At 46.0% G+C, this 25,232-nt stretch overlaps 1 protein-coding gene across 1 annotated transcript in view; it reads left to right on the top strand.

Moving 5' to 3' along the window:
* VDR (vitamin D receptor) overlaps positions 1-23,665 on the top strand; it is a 64,442-nt gene extending 40,777 nt beyond the window's left edge. The window contains exons 5-10 of the mRNA XM_079773602.1: positions 2,789-2,973; positions 3,209-3,329; positions 4,799-4,970; positions 19,077-19,228; positions 19,419-19,535; positions 20,851-23,665. Coding sequence (XP_079629728.1) covers positions 2,789-2,973; positions 3,209-3,329; positions 4,799-4,970; positions 19,077-19,228; positions 19,419-19,535; positions 20,851-21,110 — 1,007 coding nt within the window. The 3' untranslated portion in view covers positions 21,111-23,665. The remainder of the gene's footprint in view (positions 1-2,788; positions 2,974-3,208; positions 3,330-4,798; positions 4,971-19,076; positions 19,229-19,418; positions 19,536-20,850) is intronic.
* The last annotated feature ends 1,567 nt before the right edge of the window (positions 23,666-25,232 follow it).

The raw sequence follows: 25,232 nt of genomic DNA, 5'->3' as shown, positions 1-25,232 counted from the left end.
CAAGAAAAAAAATCATAGCAGGCTGAGTCATGCACTGCAGGGAAACAGCCCTGAAGAATTCTGAGGTCATAACCTTGTTCCTGCAAAGTCCAGTAATTGTTCGGAATGATGCCTCTGAATCATCAAGAAAAGATTACATGATGTTACAGGTGTTCTGTGACAGGGTATTCTGTATTGAAAATATTTCAGTAACAATGATTTAAATAAAAAGGTAAGCTCAGCTCAGTATCTGGTAGACTGGCCTTCAGCGTGTGTATGCCTGACATTGTAAGGTACATGCAGCATTGGTGCATCTCTCCCAGTCCTTTCCTGGGCCCAGGGCAACCAGCACATAATAGGTACAGCCAGTTTTGATGTGTTGGAATCCAATATATCAGACTATTGAACAAGTACCATGGCCAGAAAGCTCCACTGAGCTAGCCTTTATGGGGGAAACAGGAATTATAAAATGTGGCCCCTTGCCTTAGTCAGTAGCCTATAGTTCCAGTGAAGGAGACTTTGAACTTCTTAGGTTCTCTCTACACAGGCATTTATTGCACACCGTACTAACCATAAATATTACAGAGTGGAAGGCAATTGGGTGCCAATGTATGTAGGAAAAACCAGACATACCACAGGGTTAAAAAAGGAGAGGTCAGTGCATATCCGGGCAATCAAGAAAGGTTTCATGTAAAAGACAGCCACCTGTACGCTGGGTGCAGAAGAATAGGTAGAACTTGCACAGCTACTGGGGAGACAAGACCCAGCTGGACAGGCGTCCAGCAGGAGTGGAAATATGGTGCCAAGAGGGAGCAGGTCATGTTCACGGGTCAGCAGACCCAACGCGACTAGAGCGGAAGTGCAGCCACAGGCACTGGGGAATGAAGCTGGAAAGTCCGGAAGAAGCGAAATCGTGGAGAACCTTGACGTTAGTTTGCACGTGGTAAGCAATAAGGACCCAGGAGAAGTTTCTGAGCAGGAGAGACATTATAGAACCACAAGGACTGACCCAAGTCTGTGGACACCCTGGCATGACGGGCAGAGCCAGCCCCTCCAGCTCCAGTCTCATCACTCTTCTGGCCACCCCTCGGGTGAGCAGGGAAGACCACACTTACTCTTGGGTTCTCCAGGCTAGAGCCTGGCTCCCTCCCTTGACTGGGATGCTCCCTGCTCCCTCTCCACTTGACCTCTTGGGGTCTGAGCAGACACCCTCTGTGGGAGGATAGTTGGCAGCAATTAGGGAAGGTGAGTCAGTCATCTGGGCGTGGCCTCCTCCCAGTCCTCCTCTTAGTACGGAACGCGCCATCTTTTGCTGCAGGCATCCCTTTTCTGTTGTGCCCGAGGCTCTGGTTGCCCATTCCTACCACCATAAGCTTTTCCACACCCCCCACCAACTTCTCTCATCCTCCCCCCTCCTGAATCTCCTGGGCCAATGGGCCTTCCTTGAAGCCTGGAACCCACCCACTCTGAGGTTCTGGTTGCTTTCCCTGCTCTTGTGAAACTCCCCAGTTCTGTGGGCAGAGGCCTTGGCAACACCAGCACGGAGCAAGTAGCTACAGGCCGCGGGCCCCAGTGCCCACTCCTGCAGTCAGCTCTCAGCAAGCCCCGCCAGGAGGTCTGTTTGCCTGGCTTCTGTGCCAGGCATCCCTGCTCCCAGCCCCGCCCTCCAGGCAGCTGCCCCAGCACCACCCCAAGCCCCTGCACGGCATGAAGGGGTGTGAGGTCTCCCCATCTTCAGACACTTGGATAGCAGCTGGAGAGAACTTCCCAGATTAGAACAATGAGGTGTGGTTGTCGGGGACTTCTAGAGGACTTGAAAACTCCCTCGGGCAGAAATTTCAAGACTGGACAGGCTGGGAGGTATTGTTTTGCAAGGAACCAAAGATGAAAAGCCTTTTGCTGCTGGTCAGAATAGATCAGATGCCTGAATTCCATGCCTGGAAAGTTGGATGTGGAAATGGCCACATGGGATCGTCTTCTCAGAACCTCCCAGCTTCCAACACTGTGACTGTCCCCACCGTGACTCACTCACCCTCCCTTCCCCCTGATGTCTCCCTCAGGATCAGGGAATATGGGGAGGGGGGAAGAGGGGGGATTAATGTTGAATGAGCAGCTTCTTTATGCTCAACATGCATCACATTCAGTTCTCAAAGCAGTCCATCTTTCCAGGCAGATATTTTACTTCGCCACCCCTGAACACATTTTATGGAGGAAGGAACAAAAAAAGGGGACTTAGAAGAGATTGCAGGGTCCAAACTTGTCATTCTTTAAAATATATTTATATTGATTTCAGAGAGGAAGGGGGAGGGAGAGAGATAAAAACAACAATGATGAGAGAAAGTCATTGATCAGCTCCCTTCAGCACGCCCCCTACTGGGGATGGAGCCCGCAACCCAGACATGTGCCCTGTCTGGGAATCGAACCATGACCTCCTGGTTCATAGGTTGACACTCAACCACTGAGCCACACCAGCCGGGCCAAACACAAGCCCAGAGAGTTTAAATAGTTTGTCCAGATGCATACACCATGGGCGTGAGAACCCAGCCTCTCTAATGTCCAGGCCATCCACCACTCAGATCCTCCTTTCCTCCTCTCTCAGGTGCCTGCCTTTTCAACATAGAAAATCCAATTTTCTACCCATAGAGTGGGTTTGGCCTCCCCTGAGGCAGGCACCCTTTTCCCCCTTCTGTGAGCTCTGAGTGTGTGGTGGGGGAGGCAGCCCTCCCATCCTGTGTCTTTAGAGACCAGGGGAAGGTTTCTTGGAGGAGCTGCAGGCCCAGCCCTCCCGATGCTCTCTTCCTGCCCACAGTCATCCTGACCGATGAGGAGGTGCAGCGGAAGCGGGAGATGATCCTGAAGAGGAAGGAGGAGGAGGCCTTGAAGGACAGCCTGCGGCCCAGGCTGTCGGAGGAGCAGCAGCGCATCATCACCATCCTGCTGGATGCCCACCACAAGACCTACGACCCCACCTATGCCGACTTCAGCCAGTTCCGGGTAGGCCGCCTACTGGCCCTGAAGGATGAGCCACAAGGGGATCCTGGGCGCGGGGAGAGGGCCAAGGCCTCCCAGTCCGACGGGGAAGGGCAATGGAGGTTGCTTCGTCCCTCTCACTTTAGGGCGGCCGCCCCCTCCCATGGAACTTCCTTAAAGCCATCCTGTCGGAGATCAAGGCCCACGTAGGAAGGTGGCCTGAAATGTGAGCTTCTGACACTCCATCTTTCCCTTCCAGCCTCCGGTTCGAGAACCTGAGGGTGGAAGCAGCAATGTGTCAGGGCCATCCTTGAGACACATGCCCAGCTTCTCTGGGGACTCCTCCTCCTCCTGCTCAGATCAGTACACCTGCTCCCCAGGTAAGCGGGACTGCACACCTCGCTCCCTGGTGAGCAGGGAGAGGAGCCCAGAGCTTCCCCACCTGCCTGTCCGAGGCTGCCAATGGGAGGATGGTCCTATCACACTGTGGGCCACATGGTGTCTTCAGAACAGGTAGAACTCAGAACAGGCAGAACTTGCCCAAGGTCCCACGCTGGGAAGAGGCCAAGCTGGGGTCCCAGGCAAGGTCTGCCTGCGGGAGTCTCTTGCTACTCCCTCTGAGCCAGGCTTCTGCCCCTGGCTCCCTCCTTGGGGGAGACCTGGTTCCTCTATTTTGAGCCTGGGCCCTATGGGATTTTTGTTTAGTGTTTCCAGTTTTATTGAAATACTAAAGGCCTGGTGCATGAAATTTGTGCACTTGGGTGGGTCTCTCAGCCCAGCCTGTGCCTTCTCATAGTCTGGGAGCCCTCGGGGGATGTCCGACTGACACCTGCGGGGAGCGGGCCTAAGCCTGCAGTTGGATATCCTTAGCGCTGCCACAGAGGTGGGAGTGGCTCTCACCACCACCACTGCGCTCACCAGCCATGAGCCCGGCTTCTGGCTGAGCGGCACTCCTGCTATGGGAGCTCACTGACCACCAGGGGGCAGTCGCTCAACACAGGAGCTGCCCCCTGATGGTCAGTGTGCATCATAGCGACCGGTCATTCCACCATTCGGTCAATTTGCATATTAGCCTTTTATTATATAGGGTGATTGACAGATCACACTGTATAAGTCTAAGGTGTACAACATAATGATTTTATATATAACAAATGAACATCTATCACCTTACATAATTACAAAGATTTTTTGTGTGTGATGAAAACTTTTAAGATTTACTCTTAGCTTTTCATTAAGATAACAATATACTTGTTGCTAAATACTTGCACTTATTGGGAATGTCTTCCTTGTGATGAATTCCTGGAAGTGGGAGTACTGGTTAAAGAATATGCATAATTGTCAATAGCTTGCGAGGTGACGTGTGAAGACTGGTGCCCACTTTAGTGCACAAAATTGCCTAGTTCCCTGCCTCTTTATAACTATTGGTCTCAACATCTAAGCATGTTTGTTTCTAGTTTATAGGTGAAAAGTGTAGAGGTTTAATGTGACAAATTTTTATCACTGGTGAGGTTAAACATTGCTTCCCACAGGTTTGTTGGTTCCAAATTAATTTTGATTTGGCAGCATTAGGAGCAACACACAGAACATAAAACCTTGACTTGAGGAAGTCTCATTTTTGGAGTATCTGTGATTTTTTTTTTTGTTTTACTGCCCTGCTCTGCTGAGAGAAGAGACAGGGGAATCCTAGAGGGAAGCCTGGGCTGAAGAGTGAGCTTGGGAGAGGCAGTCACTGTGGGATTCCCAACTGGCCCAGCTGCCAGGGCACAGGAGGCCCGCACAGGGCCCAGCAGGAGGAAGCCAGGCTCAAGTATCCTTAAGGAGTTCCTTTTCTTCCCTCCTCCTTCCTCAGACCTGATGGAGCAGGCCAACTTCTCCAACCTGGATCTGAGCATAGAAAACTCAGATAACTCTTCTGTGACCCTAGACCTGTCCCAGCTCTCCATGCTGCCCCACCTGGCTGACCTGGTCAGTTACAGCATCCAAAAGGTCATTGGCTTTGCCAAGATGATCCCGGGATTCAGGTAAGAAGATGTGGGGACATCTGGGGAGTAGAGTTAGAGTCCTGGAGTGAGTTGCAAAGAGGCTTGAAGATCGCAAATCCACTGCTCCCCAAAATAGAGAGTGAGGCCCCACCGCCGACCTCCTGAGTCAGAATCTCTGGGCTAAGCCCAGGGGTCTGCATTTTAGGAAGTGCGACCCTCCAGCATTACTTGAGGGAGCTGTTCCTGCCCCACATTCTGTAGAGGATGAAACAGAAGCCCAGGAAGGTTTAGTGGCCAATGCCAGGACTCCCAGCGTTGGAGCCCGTGGGTCAGAGCCAGGTCTGGAACTCTTAGCTCACTGCTGTGTCCACTCAGCTGGCTTGGGCTTCATCCTCATAGTATGCCTTTAAGCCCTCATTAACCCTCCACACTCAATTCTGAAACCAGGATGAAGTGGTAGAGGGGAGAGAGGGTTGGGCACGAAGACTTGTGAAGGCATTTAGGAGTCCTAGAGGGAGACAGATTTACCAGCATTTAAGATCTGGGCATCCTTCACCCAATATACCCTTCACCCAAAGGCCATTTCCTAACCATACTGAGACCTTTTTGCCCAAAAGGATATGCATAGTGAGTTCTACTGGAGTAGAGATCCCGTTATGGATTCATTCATACAAATTTCTTTCACTCATTCAAGTGTTTTATTGTCTTGGTAGTAATGGCATGTATAATACTCATATTTAAAGTGTCATCTAGTCTTTTTTTATTTTTTTTACGGCCAAGTAGTACTCCATTGTGTAAATGTACCATTGCTTTTTAAAAAATTATTTATTGTTTAAAATATTACATGTCTCCTTTTCCCCCCATTGACCTCTCCCCAGCCATTCCCACCCCACAGCACATGCCCTTCCCCCTTACTATCTGTGTCCATGGGTTATGCTTATATGCATGCATACAAGCCCTTTGGTTGATCTCTTACCCCCTCTACCCTCCCCTGGCTTCCCTCTGAGGTTTGACTGTCTGATTGATGCTTCTCTGTCTCTGGATCTGTTTTTGTTTTTCAGTTTATGTTGTTCATTATATTCCACAAATGAGTGAGATCATGTGATATTTATCTTTCTCCCACTGGCTTAATTCACTTAGCATAATGCTCTCCAGGTCCATCTATGCTGTTGCAAATGGTAAGAGTTCCTTCTTTTTCACAGCAGCATAGTATTCCATTGTGTAGATGTACCACAGTTTTTTTGTGTGTTTTTTTTAATATATTTTATTGATTTTTTACAGAGAGGAAGAGAGAGGGATAGAGAGTTAGAAACATCGATGAAAGAGAAACATCGATCAGCTGCCTCTTGCACACCCCCTACTGGGGATGTGCCCGCAACCAAGGTACATGCCCTTGACCGGAATCGAACCTGGGACCCTTGAGTCCGCAGGCTGACGCTCTATCCACTGAGCCAAACCGGTTTCAGCATGTATCACAGTTTTTTAATCCATTCGTCAGCTGATGGGCACTTAGGCTGTTTCCAAATCTTAGCTACTGTAAATTGTGCTGCTATGAACATGGTGCATACATTCTTTCTAATTGGTGCTTCAGGTTTCTTAGGATATATTCCTAGAAGTGGGATCACTGGGTCAAATGGGAGTTCCATTTTTAGTTTTTTGAGGAAACACCATACTGTTTTCCACAGTGGCTGCACCAGTCTGCATCCCACCAGCAGTGCACGAGGGTTCCTTTTTCTCCACATCCTCACCAGCACTAGTCGTTTGTTGATTTGTTGATGAAAGCCATTCTGACAGGTGTGAGATGGTACCTCATTGTCATTTTGACTTGCATCTCTCGGATGATTAGTGACTTTGAGCATGTTTTCATATGTCTCTTGGCCTTCTCTATGTCTTCTTTTGAAAAATGTCTTTTTAGGTCTTTGGCCCATTTTTTTAAAATTTAAATTCTTTATTGTTTAAAGTATTATGTAAGTCTCCTTTTTCCCCCATTGACCTCTCCCTGGCCGCTCCCACCCCCCCCCCCCCCCAGCTCATGCCCTCACCCCCCTACTGTCTGTGTCCATTGGTTATGCTCATATACATGCATACAAGTCCCTTGGTTGATCTCTTAGACCCCTGCCTTCCCCTGCCTTCCCCTGCCTTCCCTCTTAGGTTGGACAGTCTGTTCAATGCTTCTATGTCTCTGGCTCTGTTTTTGTTCATCAGTTTATGTTGTTCATTATATTCCATAAATGAGTGAGATCATGTGACATTTATCTTTCTCCAACTGGCTTATTTGCTTAGCATAATGCTCTCCAGGTCCATCCATGCTGTTGCAAATGGTAAGAATTCCTTCTTTTTTATAGCAGCATCGTATTCCATTCTGTAGAGGTACCACAGGTTTTTAATCCACTGATGTGCTCTTTGCCCATATTTTTTTATTGGGTTGTCTATCTTCCTTTTGTTAAGTTCTATGAGCTCCCTATAAATTTTGGAGATTAAACCCTTATCAGATATAATATTGGCAAATATGTTCCCCCATGCAGTGGGCTCTCTTGTTGTTTTGTTGATGGTTTCTTCTGCTGTGCAAGAGCTTTTTATTTTGATGTAGTCCCATTTGTTTATTTTCTCCTTAGTGTCCATTGTCCTAGGAGCTGTATCGGTAAAGATATTGTTACGACATATGTCTGATATTTTGCTGCCTATGGATTCTTATAATACTTTTATGGTTTCTTGTCTTACATTTAAGTCCTTGACCCATTTTGAGTTTATTTTTGTGTATGGTGTAAGTTAGTGGTTTATTTTCTTTTTTTCTTTCTTTCTTTTTTTTTATGTATCATCCAATTTTCCCAACACCATTTATTGAAGTCTTAACTCCATTGTATGCTCTTGCCTCCTTTGTCAAATATTAATTGGGCATAATGGCTTGGGTCAATTTCTGGGTTCTCTATTCTGTTCCATTGGTCTATATGTATGTTCTTGTGCCAGTAACAGGCAGTTTTGAGAACAGTGGCTTTGTAATATAGCTTGATATCTGGTATTGTGATCCCTCCAACTTTGTTCTTCTTTCCCAGGATTGCTATAGCTATTCCAGGTCTTTTTTTATTCCATTTGAATTTTTGGAGAGTTTGTTCTAGGTCTGTGAAATATGCCATTGGTATTTTAATGGGGAGTGCATTGAACCTATAGATTAATTTGGATAGTATGCACATTTTAATTATGTTGAGTCTACCAATCCATGAACATGGTATATTATTCCATTTGCTTATGTCTTCCTCTATCTCTTTTTTCAACATCCTGTAGTTTTCCAAGTGCATGTCTTTTACTTCTTTAGTTAAGTTTATTCCTAGGGATCTTAATTTTTTTGTTGCAATGGTAAATGGGATTTTTTTTTCTATGAGTTCATTATTGGTGTATAAAAAGGCCATAGATTTCTGGGTGTTGATTTTGTATCCTGCTACATTGCCAGATTCATTTATTAAGTCTAGTAGCTTTTTGATAGCATCTTTAGGGTTTTCTATGTATAAATAAAATCATGTCATCTACAAATAATGACAGTTTTTTCAATTTGGATGCCTTTTATTTCTTCTTGTCTGATCTCTATGGCTAGTACTTCCAGTACTATGTCAAACAGGAGTGGTGAAAGTGGGCATCCCTATCTTGTTCCTGTTCTTAGGGAAAACTGTTTTAGTTTTTGCCCATTGAGTATGATGTTGGCTGTAGGTTTGTCATATAAGGCTTTTATTATGTTGAGGTATGATCCTTCTAGTCCCACTTTGCTGAGAATATTTATCAAAAAAGGGTGTTGGATTTTGTCAAAAGCTTTTTCTGCATCAATTGATATGATTATGTGATTTTTGTCTCTCAATTTGTTTATGTGTTGTATAACATTTATTGATTTGTGGATATTGTACCAGCCTTGCATCCCCAGAATAAATCACACTTGGTCATGGTGTATGATCTTTCTAATGTAATGCTGGATCTGATTTGCTAGACTTTTGTTGAGGATTTTAGCATCTATGTTCATCAGGGATATTGGCCTGTAGTTCTCTTTCTTTGTAGTGTCTTTATCTGGTTTTGGGATTAGGGTAATGCTGCCTTCACAGAAAGAGCTTGGAAGTGTGCCTTCCTCTTGAATTTTTTTTGAATAATCTGAGAAGAATAGGTTTAGTTTTTCTTTGAATGCTTGGTAAAACTCCCCTGTGCAAACCATCCAGACCAGGGCTTTTGTTTGCTGGAAGTTTTTTGATTACTGCTTCAATTTCATCGGTAGTTATCAGCTTATTAAGGTTTTTTTATTCCTCCTGATTGAGTTTTGGAAGATTGTATTTTTCTAGGAATATGTCCATTTCCTCTAGGTTTTCCAGTTTGTTGGAGTAGAGTTGTTTGTAGTATTTTATTTTATTTATTTTTACAATCCTTTGTGTGTCTGTGGGGTCAGTTGTTACTTCACTTCTTTCGTTTCTGATTTTGTTTATCTGGGTCCTCTCTCTTTGTTTCTTGGTGAGCCTGGCTAGAGGTTCATCAATCTTGTTTATCCTTTCGAAGAACTAGCTCTTGATTTTATTGTCTTTGTGTGTTTTTTTGTTTTATTGTGTTTTGTTTTTGGTATCTATGTCATTTATTTCCTTTCTGATCTTTATTATTTCCTTCTTTCTGATTACTCTGGGCTTTTCTTGTTGCTGTCTTTCTAATTCTTTAAGTGGTAGGGTTATATAATTTATTACTGTTTTTCTTGTTTTTTTGAAGTAGGCCTGTAGTGCTATGAATTTCCCTCTCAGAACTGCTTTCACTGAGTCCCATAGATTTTGGATTGTTGTGTTTTCATTGTCATTTTTTTCTGGGATGCTTTTTATTTCTTCTTTGATCTCTTTGGTAACCCAATCATTGTTTAATAGCATGCTATTTAGCCTCCAAGTGTTTGATTCTGTACCTTTGGGGTAAAATGTTCTGAAGATGTCAATTAATTCCATTTGATCTAGTGAGTCATTTAGGTTTGCTGTTTTTTTTGCTAATTTTTTGTTTAGAGGATTTATCCTGTGGTGTCAATGGCATATTAAAGTCCCCTACTATGATTGTATTGCTGTCAATTTCTCCCTTGATATCTTCCAGAAGTCTTTTTATGTATTTGGGTGCTCCTGTATAGAGTGTATATGTTTACCAGAGTTATATCCTCTTGTTGAATTGCTTCCTTTAGTATTATGAAGTGCCCCTCCTTATCTCTTGTTATGGACTTCACTTTGAGGTCTGTTTTGTCCAAGAGAAGTATTGCTATTTTTTCATTTCCATTTGCCTGAAAAAAAAAATTTCCATCCCTTCACTATCAGTCTGTGTGAGTCCTTTGTTCTGAGGGGGGGGGGGGGTCTCTTGAAGACAGTAAATATATGGGTCATGTTTTCTTATCCATTCAGCTATCCTATGTCTTTTGATTGGAGCATTTAATCCATTTACTTTTAAGGTTATTATTGATAGGTACTTGTTTGTTGCCAGCTTTATTCTTTATGCCTGTGTTCCTTCTTCCCTTTTTATTTCTTCTTCTTACAGCAGACCCTTTAACATTTCTTGCATTGCTGGTTTGGTGGTAATAAACTTCCTTAGCCTGCCTTTGTCAGTGAAGCTCCTGATTTCACCTTCAATTTTGAATGATAGCCTTGCTGGTTATAGTATTCTTAGATTCAGTCCCTTACTTTGCATCACTTTGTATATTTCATTCTATTCCCTTCTGGCCTGATGTGTTTCTATTGCGAAATCAGTTGATAGCCTAATGGGAGATTCCTTGTTGGTAACTTTCTGTGTCTCTCTCTCTCTGGCAGCCTTTAAGCTTCTTACTTTTGCCCTAGCTGGTTTGGCTCAGTGGATAGAGTGTCAACCTGAGGACGAAAGGGTCCTGGGTTTGATTCTGGTCAAGGGCACATGCCTGGGTTGCAGGTTCCATCCCCAGTGGGGGGCATGCAGGAGGCAGCCAATCAGTGATTCTCTCTCATCATTGATGTTTCTATCTCTCTCCCTCTCCTTTCCTCTCTGAAATTAATAAAAATATATTTTTAAAAAGATTCTTACTTTGTTGTTGATGTTTGCCAGTTTAATTATAATGTGTCTTGGTGTTGGTCTTTTGGGTTCATCTTGTTTGGGACTCTGTGCTTCTTGGATTTGTGTGACTTTTTTCTTCCCAAGATCAGGAAAGTTTTCTGTCATTATTTCTTCAAACAGATTTTCTATTTCTTGCTCCACTTCCTCTCTTTCTGGCATTCCCATTATGTGGATGTTGTTTTATTTCGTGTTGTCCCAAAGCTCCCTTAGGCTTTCCTCCTCCTTTTTAAGTTTTATTTTCAGTTGCTGCTCTGCTTAGGTGTTTTTTTGTTTTTGTTTTTTTCTACCTTGTCTTCTAACTCACTGATGCAGTCCTCAGCTTCTTCTAGTCTACTGTTGAAACTTTCCATTGTGTTCTTTGCAGCTATGTCATTCTTAATCTCCTCTCAATTCTTCTTCATTTCCTCTTGATTCTTACACATGTTGTTGAATTTGTCTTTCAGCCTTTTCAGCGTCCTTATAACCATTGCTCTGAATTCTTTCTCTGACAAATTGCTTGCCTCCATTTCATTTCTTTTCTTTTCTGGTGATTCCTTCTTTTCTTTCATAGGGGTTGTTTCTTTGTCTCCCCATTTTTGTTGTTCCTTTGTGATTGTTTCTATTTATTAGATTAAACTTCTATGCCACCCAGATTTTTTTACTTTGTCTTATATAGTAGATTTTTTTGTGGGACACAATGGTGCAATATCTCAGGTCTTCTGGGCTGAGTATTCTATGGATACCCCCTATTTGGGATATTTGCATTTTCTTGGTGTAGTTGGGTCTTGAATATTATTGTTCTGTTCGTGGATGGAGTCTCTTCTCAGGGTGTCTAGTTATGTAGATTGCTCTCTACCATGTTGACTGAACAGCACAAAATACAACTCTACAAGACACAACACAAAGGGAAGAAAACACGAATGTACTTACTACACCGATAACCCCAATAAAAGTGACCACCAGAGAAAAGAGTATTCAGAGAGAGAAAAAGTGATATTGAGAAAAGAAAAAAAGATAAGAGAGAAAAGAAAAAGAAGAAAAAATATATGGGGAGAAAACACCACAAAGCAAACAAATAAACCAAAAAATGCAAACAACAAACACCCAGAAAAAGAGGAGTACAGAATCTGTAGAGGCAGAGCTTATATACAGAAAGTAAGATTAAGGAATTGAATGAATAGGGGAAAGACCACAGTTCAGTAAAAAGAGAATGACTGAATAAGGAGAAAAGAAAAATGATAGATAGATAGATAGATAGATAGATAGATAGATAGAACAAAAAAATTTAATTTAGCTATTCATTTATTTTTGGAAAAGGAGAATAGAGGAGAGAACAGATAGACTTGAGTTTAGTGAGTGAATCTAATTAAACAATTAGGAGAAGAGAGCAAGAGAGGAAAGGAAAATAAAAGCATAAAAAATTGACTAGTGAAGAAAGAGAAAAGAGAAGGGTGCATGGACTTGGAGCAGGGGAGAAGAAATTAGATATATGACTAAGCCAACAGAGACTACAATAATAATAACACATCAATAAAGCAGATAAAGAAGATCAATTTTTAACAAGAGGTAAAAGGAAAGGAAAGAGAAAAACTAAAATGGGGACAGGAGAAGAGAAAGGATGAAAAAGGGAGAATAGGGTAGAAAAAAAGAAAAAAATAGATAAAATAAAATAACAAAAAAAGAATAAAAATATAATAAAGAAAAAATAATACAAAAAATAAAAGGTTAAAAAAATAAAGAAAGAAAATTTTTTAATAAAAGATAAAAAATAAAATAAAAAGTGTAGCTCACTTCAGCAGAGTTTTAATGCCCCATGGGGGCTGGTTTAAGATCTCATTCTTCTATTTTGTCTGCCACTTCTCAGTTTCCTGTTAGGTAGTCAGCACTGTGTTGAAGTTCCAAGTGATCCACCACTCCTCTGTGTCTATCTCCACAGCCTTGGCTGCAAGCAGGCTGGACCATCTGCCCACTTTGCCTGTCTGCCTGCTGTCAATCTTAATCACTCCAGTATCTGTTTCTGACAGGGCTTTAGGTGGTGCTGCATTACTTTCTGGGACTGAATGGGCCCCTCTTCAACTCAGTCCCTGAGGGCCCTTTGGGGCTATTCAGAGTCTTTGTTTCCTTTGAAAATCTCATGGCGTAGGCTGTATTAGCTGCCCTGAAGCTGCTGGGAGGGGCTGGATCTTCAGGGGGAAAATGCCTGCTTAGGTGTGGAGGGTCAGGAACATCTCAGTGCCAGATTCCCGGTCACTTCTCCCTGTCCTGCTCTCCTCTACCACCTCTCTCCAGACTCCACAAATCTGCACCTCCACCTGCACCACAGCCTTGAGTGAGTGTTTGTAATAGAAAGGTCCTATGAACTAGGTTTAGCGAATTAAAGCAAAGACAAACAGAGGCAAAACAACCACACAACTACAAGTTTCTCTCTTCCCCTGCTTCCCTCCAGCACTGTACAGTTTGGGCAGTTCTTCGGGTCACCTTTCTGAGCGCAGCCTCTCGTGGCTGTGGACTTAGATCTAGATTCCCCAGCCGCCAGCAGCTCCGTGACTTCCTTTCCACAGTTGGATGTTATGCCTGTCCCCAAGGGACACAGACTTGGTGCAGTGCAACTTCTTTCTGACCCTCTCAGCCCAGTGGTCACGCGTCTCTCTCTTCTGCCCAGATCTTTGATCCTACCATTCTCAGGCGTCCTCTGCCCTTCCTGGCTGCAAATTGTCTCACCAGCTGTGTCTAATTTGCCAATTCCGGGCGGATGTTATTCCATTTAGTTGCTTCTTCTATCTGCTCCGGGAAAAGGCGCAGGACATGTATGTCTGCCTATTCAGCCACTATTTTTCCTCCTCCTCTCTACCACTGCAAATAGTATTAAAATAGTTAAAAGTTGACACCTTTAGTAGATAGTTGAAGGGTAATTATATCTATATGTATGTATATTCATATCCTCACTCTTTCTAAAAGTTTATTTAGAACATTGTCATAAAATACATATACAGTGTGGTTGAGAAATAGAAATAAATCAATATTACGCAATATTATCATCATTCAAGTAATGGCAATAGTTGCAATTGTAGCAGCAGGCACAGAATGGCTCCTAGATACTGATGTTCAGAGTCAGTACTGGAGCCAGAAAACAATTTCACATTGGCCAGCTCTGAATGGAAACTAAAATGGGGTACCATTTATTGTTTTGTGAATCTCTCTGCTACATAGGGAAGGCATCAGTTACTAGCTAAGTTACCACAACGCCAGCTAGATAATGGTAATTCACAGGGCTAAAACCCAGCACTTCCCAGTTTGTTTCTGCCCCAAGACTGCTGGCTCTGTGTTATTTTATGCCTCTCACCACTCCAAATGCCAGGGATGTTCCAATGCTCTTCCCCTAGAATTAATGGGAAAATTGTAAAGAAGAAAAAAAAAAACATCAAATGGCATTGAGACACTTACTGCGTTGTACATTTGGTTGTAGCAAAGGAAGTAAGGGGCACTCTAGCAGTCAGGCAGGAGCGAGCTGCTGTCACCTGTGAGCTCAGCATTGTGCTGGGCTTGGGATCTACCCTCCAGAGCCTTTCCTTGGAACAGACAGCACATTCCGCTTAGTACAAGTTCCAACTTTCTCCTCCACTCCTCATGTTATTGTTTGCAAACTCCATGTGTTCCAGAGTATTGTTTTATGTAAACAGCCAGAGGAAAAAAACACCTCAAGGTGCCAATGGATACATGGTAGCACCCAGCTTTCATCTGAATTTAAGGGAGCAGTTCTCATTTATGCAGGTTCCATCCTTCCCTGCCAAGTGAGGCGGGGGAGGGTGAAGACCGTCTGATGCTAAGGTTTGGTGATTCTAAGTGGTGGCTGGGATGGCACACAAGGGAAATGGTTCTGAAAAGAAAGCCACTCATTTAACCAGATTACTCCATGGCAGCCCCCTCCATTACGTAACCCAAACCCCCATTTTCCTCCCATGCCCTTGGCCCCTATCCCTTAACCTCGGCACATATACCCTTAAACAAATAACACTACCAGTTCTTCAATTTCTCTCCTCAAGGATGAATTGAAGTCTTTCACTTTTCTTCCCTTTCAAGCCTCATTTCCAGAGTCCCTTTGCCTAGCCTTGCAGTCATGGCCAAAGTGACATGTACATGAGCAGGTACTGGAGCTGTGCAGTTATGGATCCAGAACTGTGTAACTTGATCCTGGCATGTTTGGGTTGGCTTCCCTCTCCTCAGCATGACTTGAGAAGTCACTAATCGGACTGTGTTCTAATAGAAATGGAGCAGGCCTTGGCAAGAGCTCTTGGGGGCACACTGATGTGGATACAGAGGTGATGCGGAGCCTGGAAGAGGGCCAGAGCCCAGGTTCCGGGGGACCCAGGTGGGGCCAGCCCATCAGCTGTCCGGTTCTGCCAGTTTCTATACTTAGGGGTTCTGTTTTTCCAAGAAGTGAAAGAACAGTGGCTATGTCCTTGGTGGCTTTGATCTTGTTGCCTGTAGGCAGGGGTGGAGTGTGTGGGGAGGGCAGGATTAGATGTCTGTGTGGGTGAGTGGGTGGGGGTGGGGGGAACAGGATGAGACTCTAATGTGGGCATGGACTGTTGGGTATGAACAGTGCTGTGGTGTGGCCTGGGCCCTGCTCCTGACTCCCTCCTCCCCTCCCTCAGACTCTCAGTCTGCATCCCACCAATATCCCTCCCGCGTGTTGCAAAACAAATGCATGGAGGAAGTGGGGCCAGGAGCAGTTTTGGATCTGAGAATCAAGGACCACAGTTTCACTGCCAAGAGAGGTGCAGGAGAGACCAGACCAAATCAGCTGGAGCCCGGCCCTGTGGGCTAAAAGCCTTCAACCTCACTGTCATTTCCATTCCCGGGGCTCCTTCCTGGGTCTCAGACCTGAGGGACAGAGTGCTTCCTATGCCCTTCCCTCTGCATTCACTTGTTCATCTATCCAGCCAGCTGCTTTCTTACATAGACTGTGAGGGATTGAAGTTGACAAGGACACAATCTCTCTCCTCCCAGGATCAGTGTCTGATGGAAGAGATAGACGTGTGAACAACTGCTGGGAAGAGATAAGAGCTCTAGAGAGGCCTGCTAGAGGGACCGTGGGAATACAGGCGGGAGGGGCTAGATTCTGCCTGTGGGGTGGGAAAGCCGAGATTGAGACACATTTCCAGAGCTCATCACAGGTGCCCTGAAGCGGCCACAGGTGCAAAAACTGATCAGGGTATAAACACTACACAGGCCCCGGGAGGAAGACAGCACCTGAGCTGGTGTCTGTCATAGCAGGAACAAGGTCTCTTAGGATTTCTCCAACTCCACCTTCACCCCCACCAGTTCCAGTTCTGGCTGTGAGCTGCACTTAGAAATGCCCTGTATTTTCAGGTCATGGATAGTAATTCAAGGTCATTCTAGTTTGGCTTTCATAGAAGTAGCATGTCCAGATCACAATAGGCAGTGGTCTCCCCACCAATCTCTCAATGGGATATTTGACCACTTCTGAACATTAATTTTTAGTGGGCCATTGAACAAAGGGTTATGTACTAAGATAATTCTCACAAAATTACTTGTAATAACAAAAATTAGAAGCAACTAAATGTCCCCAAAATAAGTGGAAAGGAGACTGATTAAATAACTTATAGTATTGATATAATATAACATTATCTAACCCTCTATGAATTGGGCTAAAGAAATTTTAGTGATGTAAGAAGTGGGACACAGCCCTAACCAGTTTGGCTCAGGGATAGAGCGTCGGCCTGTGGACTGAAGGGTCCCAGGTTCGATTCCGGTCAAGGGCATGTACCTTGGTTGTGGGCACATCCCCAGTGCGAGGTGTGCAGGAGGCAGCTGATCTATATTTTTCTCTCATTGATGTTTCTAACTCTCTATACCTCTCCCTTCCTCTCTGTAAAAAATTAATAAAATATATTTTTTAAAAAGAAGAAGAAGAAGAAGTGGGACACAGGCCCAACTGATATGGCTCAGTTGGTTGAGCATGTCCTATGCACCAGGAGGTCACAGGTTTGATTCCCAGTCAGGGCACATGCCCAAGCTGCGAGCTCAATCCCCAGTAGGGGGCATGCAAGAGGCACCTGATCAATGTTTCTCTCTCATTGATGTTTATATCTCTTTATATATCTCTCTCTGACATTAATAAAAACATTTTGAAAAAAAGAAGTGGGACACAGAATTTCTATGAACTTGAGCACGTTTTTTAAAAAGATATTTGCATAGGAAAAAAAAGATAAGAAAATATACCAAAATGTTCTTTGTGGTTATGAGTAGTTTTATTTGTTTTTATATTTTTTTTTGTATTTTCTAAAGATGTAATGATGAACATGTATTCGTTATATAATGAATTAAAACCCAAGTGAGGGTGTTTCTGTTTTTTTAAATGTGGATTGAGCATCTAGAGAAAAGTGACAAGGATGGTGAGATGTGTAGACGCCGTGCCACCAGGGCAGTCTATTCTGGAGAAGATGCAAGGGGTATACATGGTAGCTTTCTTTAAATGGTTAAAGGGATGCCCATAGCTAATGGAAAGGTCTTGTTCTGTGTTCCTTGAGAAGATAGAAGTACAAGCAATGTGTCACCATGTGAGTTATAGATCAATAGAATAAAGACTCTTAATGAAGAGCTAACAGGTTTGTGGCTGAATCTAGAGGCATGAGCTCCTTGGCTCGAGAATCCTGGGGAGGCTGTGTGGGAACCATGTGTCAGGAATGCTGAAGACGACACTGGACCACATACCCTCTAAGAGAGGTCTTCCAACTCTACCACTCTGTGTGTGTTTTTCAATGTAGACTCTTTGCTAGTCACCCTAATCATCTTTTTATGAACTAAAGTATAGCCACAGAGAGGATGACAACCTATCTACAGGATAGCCAGGCATAAATATACAGTCAGGAATTGAGGGCAGGAAAAACCAGAAGCAATTTTATCTGCAGGCTCTGCTTTTTTATTGTCATTGTTCAGACAAGCCCAGCTCATGATGCAGAATAGTGGAACGAGTCATTGGACTTTTGATCCATTAGCACATATTTGTTGACCTTCTCTTGTGCTCAGGGCTAAGTGGTCAGTGTGTGGGTAATTAAGAGGTGGTGCTGGCCTTCAAGTAGCTTACAGTTAAGGTCCAGATCAAGCATATAAAAAACAAAGCCAACGGGAAAAGGACAAAATAGGAGTACAAGCAATGTGCAGGGGAATGGCTCCAGTTCTATTGAAGAGAATCAGAGGGTGGGGGACTCCAAGGGAGACCTCATCAGATGTAGGATCAGGAGGACCAGATGGAGGGAAAGAAGAAGGGAAGTTTTGGCTGCAGCTGTCATATGCTCAGAGGTATGATGGTGTGAGAACACAGCATTGAAATGTGGAGTGGTCCACAGTTGTTCGAATGGAGGGTTGGTGGGGTTTGCAATGGGAAACAGGCTGGAAAGACAGGTTGGAGACGATTTGTAGAGTACAAGCTTGATCCTGGGTATTTGATAATCAGTGAGGATTTCGAAGCACAGGAGTGTGATACTTCCCTGTAGCAGCAGTAAGAAAGATGAATGAGAGACATGAGAGTTTTGACTCCAGAATTCTAGTAGGAGGCAACTAAAAAAGCTATAACCATCACCTGGGAGTGGGAATGAGGACAAGGGTTCCAGAGATGTCCTAGAGACAGAGTTGGCTGACCTTTACTACTAGGAAGGCCTGGAGGACAGGAGGAGGGAGAGTGTGGAAAAGCATGGGAGCTGTTAAAGATTATTGTGGCCATACATTTGTAGACCACATATTCATGTCATAACCCTGGGAGCTTCTTCAGGCTCTATCCTCCTGTCCCTAAAATACCTCTGGCTGATTAGAACCAGGAGATCCTGGCAAGCCACTGGGTTTTCCTTTTTTTTTTTTTTTTTAGTAGCTGAGCTACTTCATTTTTTATCTTGACATACAGTCTTGAGTTGTTCTCCCTCAAGAAACAGTCTTGTTCTTTCCAACCAGACTTTAAGCTCCTCAAAGGAGGATCCAGGGCACATACTGGTCACCTGGGAGGTATAGACCTGTCAAAATACTACACTGATTTGCATAACTTGCAGATCTAACCTTCACCTCTACCCTCCCCGGCAGAGATCTGACCGCTGAGGACCAGATTGTGCTGCTGAAGTCAAGTGCCATCGAAGTCATCATGTTACGCTCCAATCAGTCCTTCACCATGGACGACATGTCCTGGACCTGTGGGACCGAGGACTACAAGTACCGCATCAGTGATGTGGCCAAAGGTATGTCTCCACCCTCTCTTAGCTCCCCGACTCTGGCTTCACCCATTCTGGGGTCATGGGCCCTGCTCAGGCAGCAACAGGGAGAGAAAGGCAAGGGTCAGGCCTGGTCAGGGTTGGAGGTAGGGTGGGGTGGGGTGCAATGGGTGTCTCCTCATTTCGGCCCACAGCATCTGACCATTCTCTCTCATAGCTGGACACAGCCTGGAACTGATTGAGCCGCTCATCAAGTTCCAGGTCGGTTTAAAGAAACTAAACTTGCATGAGGAAGAGCATGTCCTGCTCATGGCCATCTGCATTGTCTCCCCAGGTATGAGGCCTAGTAATGAGGAACTCAGGGACCTGGGACATGGGGAATATGAAAAATGAAGCCCTAATAAGAGCCAGCATGGTAGTCCTAAGAGAGAAGTGAGCAAATGTTAAACAGACAGACTAGGAAACAACCACTTTGCTAGGTTTGCAAAGCTCATATGGTGTTGTATACTAAGGCCCCCCCCCACCCCCCGCACTGTCCTTGGCCTTACCTAGTGAGGTTTTTAGTGATTCATATGTGGGATTCTTGGGAGCCAGGTAGATGGGGCTTCTCAGACCACAGACAGTCCTGGATAGTCCCAATATTCAGGGTTTGCTCTTGTGTGAATAGCACCGAACTTCCTTGACACTGAGCTCTCCTAAGGGGGGCAGGGTAAAAAAAAAAAAAACAACAACAACCTGGGAAGCGATGAATGGTTCTGCCTAGACCAGTGATGGGCAACCTTTTGAGCTTGGTGTGTCAAACTTCGCCAAAAAACTGAGCATAACTCGGGTAGTGTGTCACTTTGAGGAAAAAACATTATTTCGCAAATGTTTCATCCTTGGCATGCGGCCACCTCAGCAGCTGTGTGTCATCAGAAATGGCTACGCGTGTCAGTGCTGACACGCATGTCATAGGTTCGCCATCACTGGCCTAGACAGTATACCTGACTAATTTTGGAGGCACTGTGCTATGATCCATGAACTCTTCTACCTGTTTGGGATGGGAAGAGGGAGAGAGGCTGAGGAGGAGGTCATTGTGGTCCTAAGGATGCTATATTTGGTGATGAGGCCCAAAGTGGTGCAGCCCTTTCTCAGCCTGGACTCTCCTCAGGGAGCAAGTGAGTGACTTCTACCCAGGAATGCTTTCCTAGGCTGGGGAACCAAGGGATGAATATGGGATCCCCTCCCCTTTTCAGCCAGCATTCACTCATTCATTCATACACATACTCAGCAATGATTTATTGAGCACCTACCAGGTACTAAGTACTCTGCTGGGCATAGGGATTCAGCAGAGTTTAGTTCCAGGCAGAGGGAACATAAATGTATATCTGAAGGCCAAAGAGTCTGATGGAAAGATGGACTGTAAAGATAGAGGGACAGGGCCAGATGGGCCCATAAAATTACCTGCAGCTTGATCCTAAATGCAACAGGAAGTGGTTGAGGGGCTTTCGGGACTGTGATGTCACAGGTCAGTAGTCATACAGGGGTGGCCTAGGAGGATGCTGAAGTTGGGTGTCTGTGTGTGGACCGAGGGGTGGTGGGGAGATTGAATAGTAAGGACCCAGCTCAGAGCTCCTGTACCTCCGCCTCCTGTCTCCCTGTGCCTACAGACCGCCCCGGAGTGCAGGATGCTGCGCTGATCGAGGCCATCCAGGACCGCCTGTCCAACACACTGCAGACCTATATCCGCTGCCGCCACCCACCCCCAGGCAGCCACCAGCTCTATGCCAAGATGATTCAGAAGCTGGCTGACCTGCGTAGCCTCAACGAGGAGCACTCCAAGCAGTACCGCTGCCTCTCCTTCCAGCCCGAGTGCAGCATGAAGCTCACACCTCTCGTGCTGGAGGTGTTTGGCAATGAGATCTCCTGACTACAGCACCCTGTGGTGGCGCCTGGGTGGGGCTGCTCCTCTAGGGCTGCGTGACCGGGCCTGGGGATGACTGCCCTGCCCACCCACTCCCAAGTATAGCCCCTCCTCTCCCACCTTTTCTCCCTGCCCAACCTAACGCCAGGTCCCCGATATCTATAGGCCACAGGCTGACCCCAGTCCCTTACGACCTCAATTATGAGGAGTTGCTGTTTATTCGACAGAGAGACTCAAGTCGGGGCAGAGGGCAAAGGCTGAAGGCAGGACCTCACCTGGGAATGCCCCCACCATTCCAGAAGTGGCTGCTGGCTGGTGCCCAGGGTTACGAAAGGAAAAACAGGTGGGCAGGAAAAACACACCCATTCCTCAGGGACAGATACCCATACCTCCCCCCGATTCAGGTCCACAGGTCCAGAGCCTAGTGGGGATCTCCCTCCCCTGCACCACCATGATAAAGAACTGGCCACAACCCCCACTTTATCCCCACCTCATCCTGCCACCAGTCTGTGCTGCTCTGTCTCAGGGCAGCATGCCATGATGGGGCCTTCTCCCTCTGTCTTCCCATCCCTGGCCTGTCTAGGATACTCACTGCCAAGAATGACCAAAAACAGGGTGACTAAGGTCACAACTCCCCCCCCCCCACCCATCTCTGCTGGCCAAAGTGCACTTGCCTTTCCCTCAGAGCCCACTTTCATCCCATCACCATGGTAACATTCTCCTTGGAGGTAGCTATGGTGAGGGAGCTTTCTCCCCATGGCTGGGCCACTGGCCCAAAACCCACCTGCCGAGAGAGCCAAGGAGGGAAGAAAGCAGGGCCCAGTTGGTGGGACACAGGCAAACCCTGCCTCACAGAAGAGTCGTGGATGGTGGCCACAGCTGTCCCTGTCACCAGCCCCCTGGCTCCTCAGCCTGGATCTAAGAGGTTCGTTGAGGCAGGAGCTCTCCTTGCAACAATCCACGTGGCAGGACTGAGTTGCCCCTAGGTTGCAGGGAAGCACCAGGCACCGTCCTCACCCTCCCTGCCAGTGCCTTACCTCCCACCCCAGAGAGAGAACCCGCTGCAAGCTCCCGGGCCCTCCCACTGTGGCCCCGGGTGCTGGTGGGACCTCACCCTAGGATGGCCAAGGATGACCCAAAGATCTCCCCACTCTCCCAACCACCCCATAGCCTAGAGAAGCAGTGCCCGCTCTGTTACCAGTGGGGGCCATATCTTTTCCACCTGGTGGGTGGGATGGAGGTGAAGACCTTCCAGACCCCAACAGCCTAAGTCACACGCTCCCTGCCCACCTAGCTGTAGTTCTCAGGTGGCCATTCTCCCAGGAGACCCAGTTGCTGTGCTCTGAGACCTCAGGATGTGGGTGCCGGGAGAATGGGCTGGCTGGCCTCTGTGCCTAGTCGGAGAGCATTTAGGGGTGGAGTTGTGTGGGGCTGGTTCCCCTCTTATTCTTGCTCCACCACCCCAAAGTCGGAAGGAGCCTGGCGGGCAGGGTGGGGGTGGGGTACATAACTTCAAACTTCGTGTTCTTCGTAGCCAGCCCAGCCCAGGAGGTGGGAACTCTAGGCCCGTTTACTCTGGGGTGGGGTTCCTCAGTGTAGGTGTGTGGGACCAACATAAAGGGTTCTCGCAGGAGCCCTAGAGGGTCCTTCAGATAATCTCTTGAGTTTGGTGGACACAGCCATATTCGATGTCTCAATATGGAGGAGTTCGTATCAGTACGATACCTTTCCACCTGCATCTGTGTCCCCTGAAAAAGCTGGGAGCAACCCGACTTACCACAGCTAGAGCCGTTAGTGCCCAGTGTTTCCTCAGATGGGAAACATCTGGCAGCCACATTCCTCATTGCAGAATACCATCCTTATGGCCGAATCTTGTGTTTATTAGATGTGAGTTGTTTTTGGAATCAGTCTCCATTTTGTACTACACTCTTAATATAGCGGGTAGTAGGCACCACTGATTAAGAGATATTTATGGGGGGAGAACTTATATTGTGAAAAGTCTATACAGTAATTATTGTTGTTATTGTTGTTGTTTTGTAAATTTGGGGGAGACCCTTGTTATTTGATTTTTAGCTGCAAAACACATTGGTCCAGCTTGCTGTTCAGTGGGAGAAAAAGTTTGAAAATTGCTGACGTCATTTAGCCTCCTCATTAAAGAAAACTGCCGCTTAGAGGAGGGCGTGACTCACCCCAACTCATATAACTAGTTAGAAGTAGCGCCAAGACTGGACCCCGACTTTTGGGCTTAAGGTCCAGTGCTCTTTTCACTACACCACGCTTGAGCTCAGACCCCACTGCTCATCCCCCCAGTGGCCAACCCAATCCTTTGGGGGAAGTGCTGGATTTTAGACAGAGCAAGTCTAGATCCCAACCCCCTGCCTCCCTTCCCTGGGTTGTCACCCACTGACCCCTCAGGAGGGTGAGAGACAGGCCAGCCTGTGTCTCAATGTGAATCAGAACCCCCACCCCCAATGTGGCCCTGGCCAGATGGGGTCTCTGCCTCATCCCTTCTAATGCTGTTGCCTTATCAATAAAGTGCATTTGTCTTTGTGATGTCTCCACCTTCCCAGCTCTCCCCCTGGTCCTGCTTCCTCCAGGGGCCCAACTGGACATGGAGGACACCAGCTCCTCAGTCCTGGGCCCCACAACAACCCACCCCTCTCCCAAAGGGAAGTCTGGGAGCTGGGATGGAAAAAAAAAGGAAAAGTGAGGTTTCACGGGGCTGAATTGGAAGGAAATGTGAGGATCATCTATTTTGCTTTAGAATGAGAGAAGGTGAAGGCAGGTGTTCATAAATCAAAAACTTTTAAAGTACATTATTGGAAACTCTGGAAAGTGAGTGCCCCAAAATGCCAACTAAACAAGATTCCGGGAGAGAGCTCCTTCTGCTGCCTAACTGGGAAAAGTGGGAGAATCTAAGTGAGGCGAACAGAGAAGACTGGGGTGTACGACAGACTTGGTGAAAGCTGAGAATGAAGCGGCAAAAGCAGGCTTTATTTAGTTAACCCTCACTCGAGGATATTTTTCCATTGATTTTTAGGGGGAGTGGAAGAGAGAGGGAAAGAAAGAAAGAAATATCCACATGAGAGAAACGCATCAATTGGTTGCCTCCTGTACAAGCCCTGACCAGGGCCCCAGGCCAGGGAGGAGCCTGCAACCGGGGTTCATGCCCTTAACCAGAATGGAACCCGGGACCCTTCAGTCCATAGGCAGATGCTCTATCCACTGAGCCAAACCAGCTAGGGCCAAAAACAGGCTTTACAGAAAACCTCTTGAGTTATTTCCAGAGAGAAAACAAAACAAAAAACGTTTGCCAAAAATAACCCAATGAAGAAAGGCTTGCTTATGGTAGTGAAAATGGCTCATACTACATAGCACTTACTTCGTGGGAAGCGCTGCTGTAAATAAATGCTTTATGCACACCAACTTGCTTTGTCCTTATAAGGACCCCAGGGGAGATGGACTGCCGTTACCCCCATTTGACAGAGGGGATAACTTGCCCAAAGCCACATTGGTGGAGAGGTGGGATTTGAACCCTTGGCAGCTAGCTCCAAAAGCCTTTGATGAGCTGCGACATTCTGCTGCTTCTACTGAGCCGAGTGACCTGATAAGTCACAGTCTTGCCAGCTCTCTACTAAAGAGCAGGTGAGGGAGGTTCCCATTCCTAAAGGAGGCCCGGTGATGGGAGAATTGGAGGGGCTGGATCAACCGGTGTTCGACTCTCAGGAAGCATTCAATGGGGTTCCATCAAGTATGGTCCTTACCTGAGAATCTCAAGAATGAAAGCCAAGCAACTATTGACAAAAATGTGTTTTGTGTTTGAAATGCTGCTGTGCCAGTGATAGAGAATTGTAGGGACCAAGAGGAGCCAATGCACCCAGCTCTGTTCCCAAGGATGTGGGGTTTATAAGGGGCAACATTGCTTAACACAGCAAGCAAAAATACTAGTAGCCCACCAAAACAACACGGTCATCTGCACGGGGGAAGTCACGTCCAACCAGAGTATTTTGAATAAGTTGGCCTGGGAACCTGCAGGTGCGATTTACTTTAATTTTTCAGAAGTATCTGCAAAGATTTCAAACCAAATGTGTCACTGGGGGTGGGGTGGGAGTAGAAGAACTGAGGATA

Source organism: Cnephaeus nilssonii, assembly GCF_951640355.1.
Source record: "Cnephaeus nilssonii genome assembly, chromosome: 6".
NCBI lineage: Eukaryota > Metazoa > Chordata > Mammalia > Chiroptera > Vespertilionidae > Cnephaeus > Cnephaeus nilssonii.
Note: the sequence above shows the minus strand (reverse complement) of the source record. Positions and strands in the feature narration are given on the sequence as shown.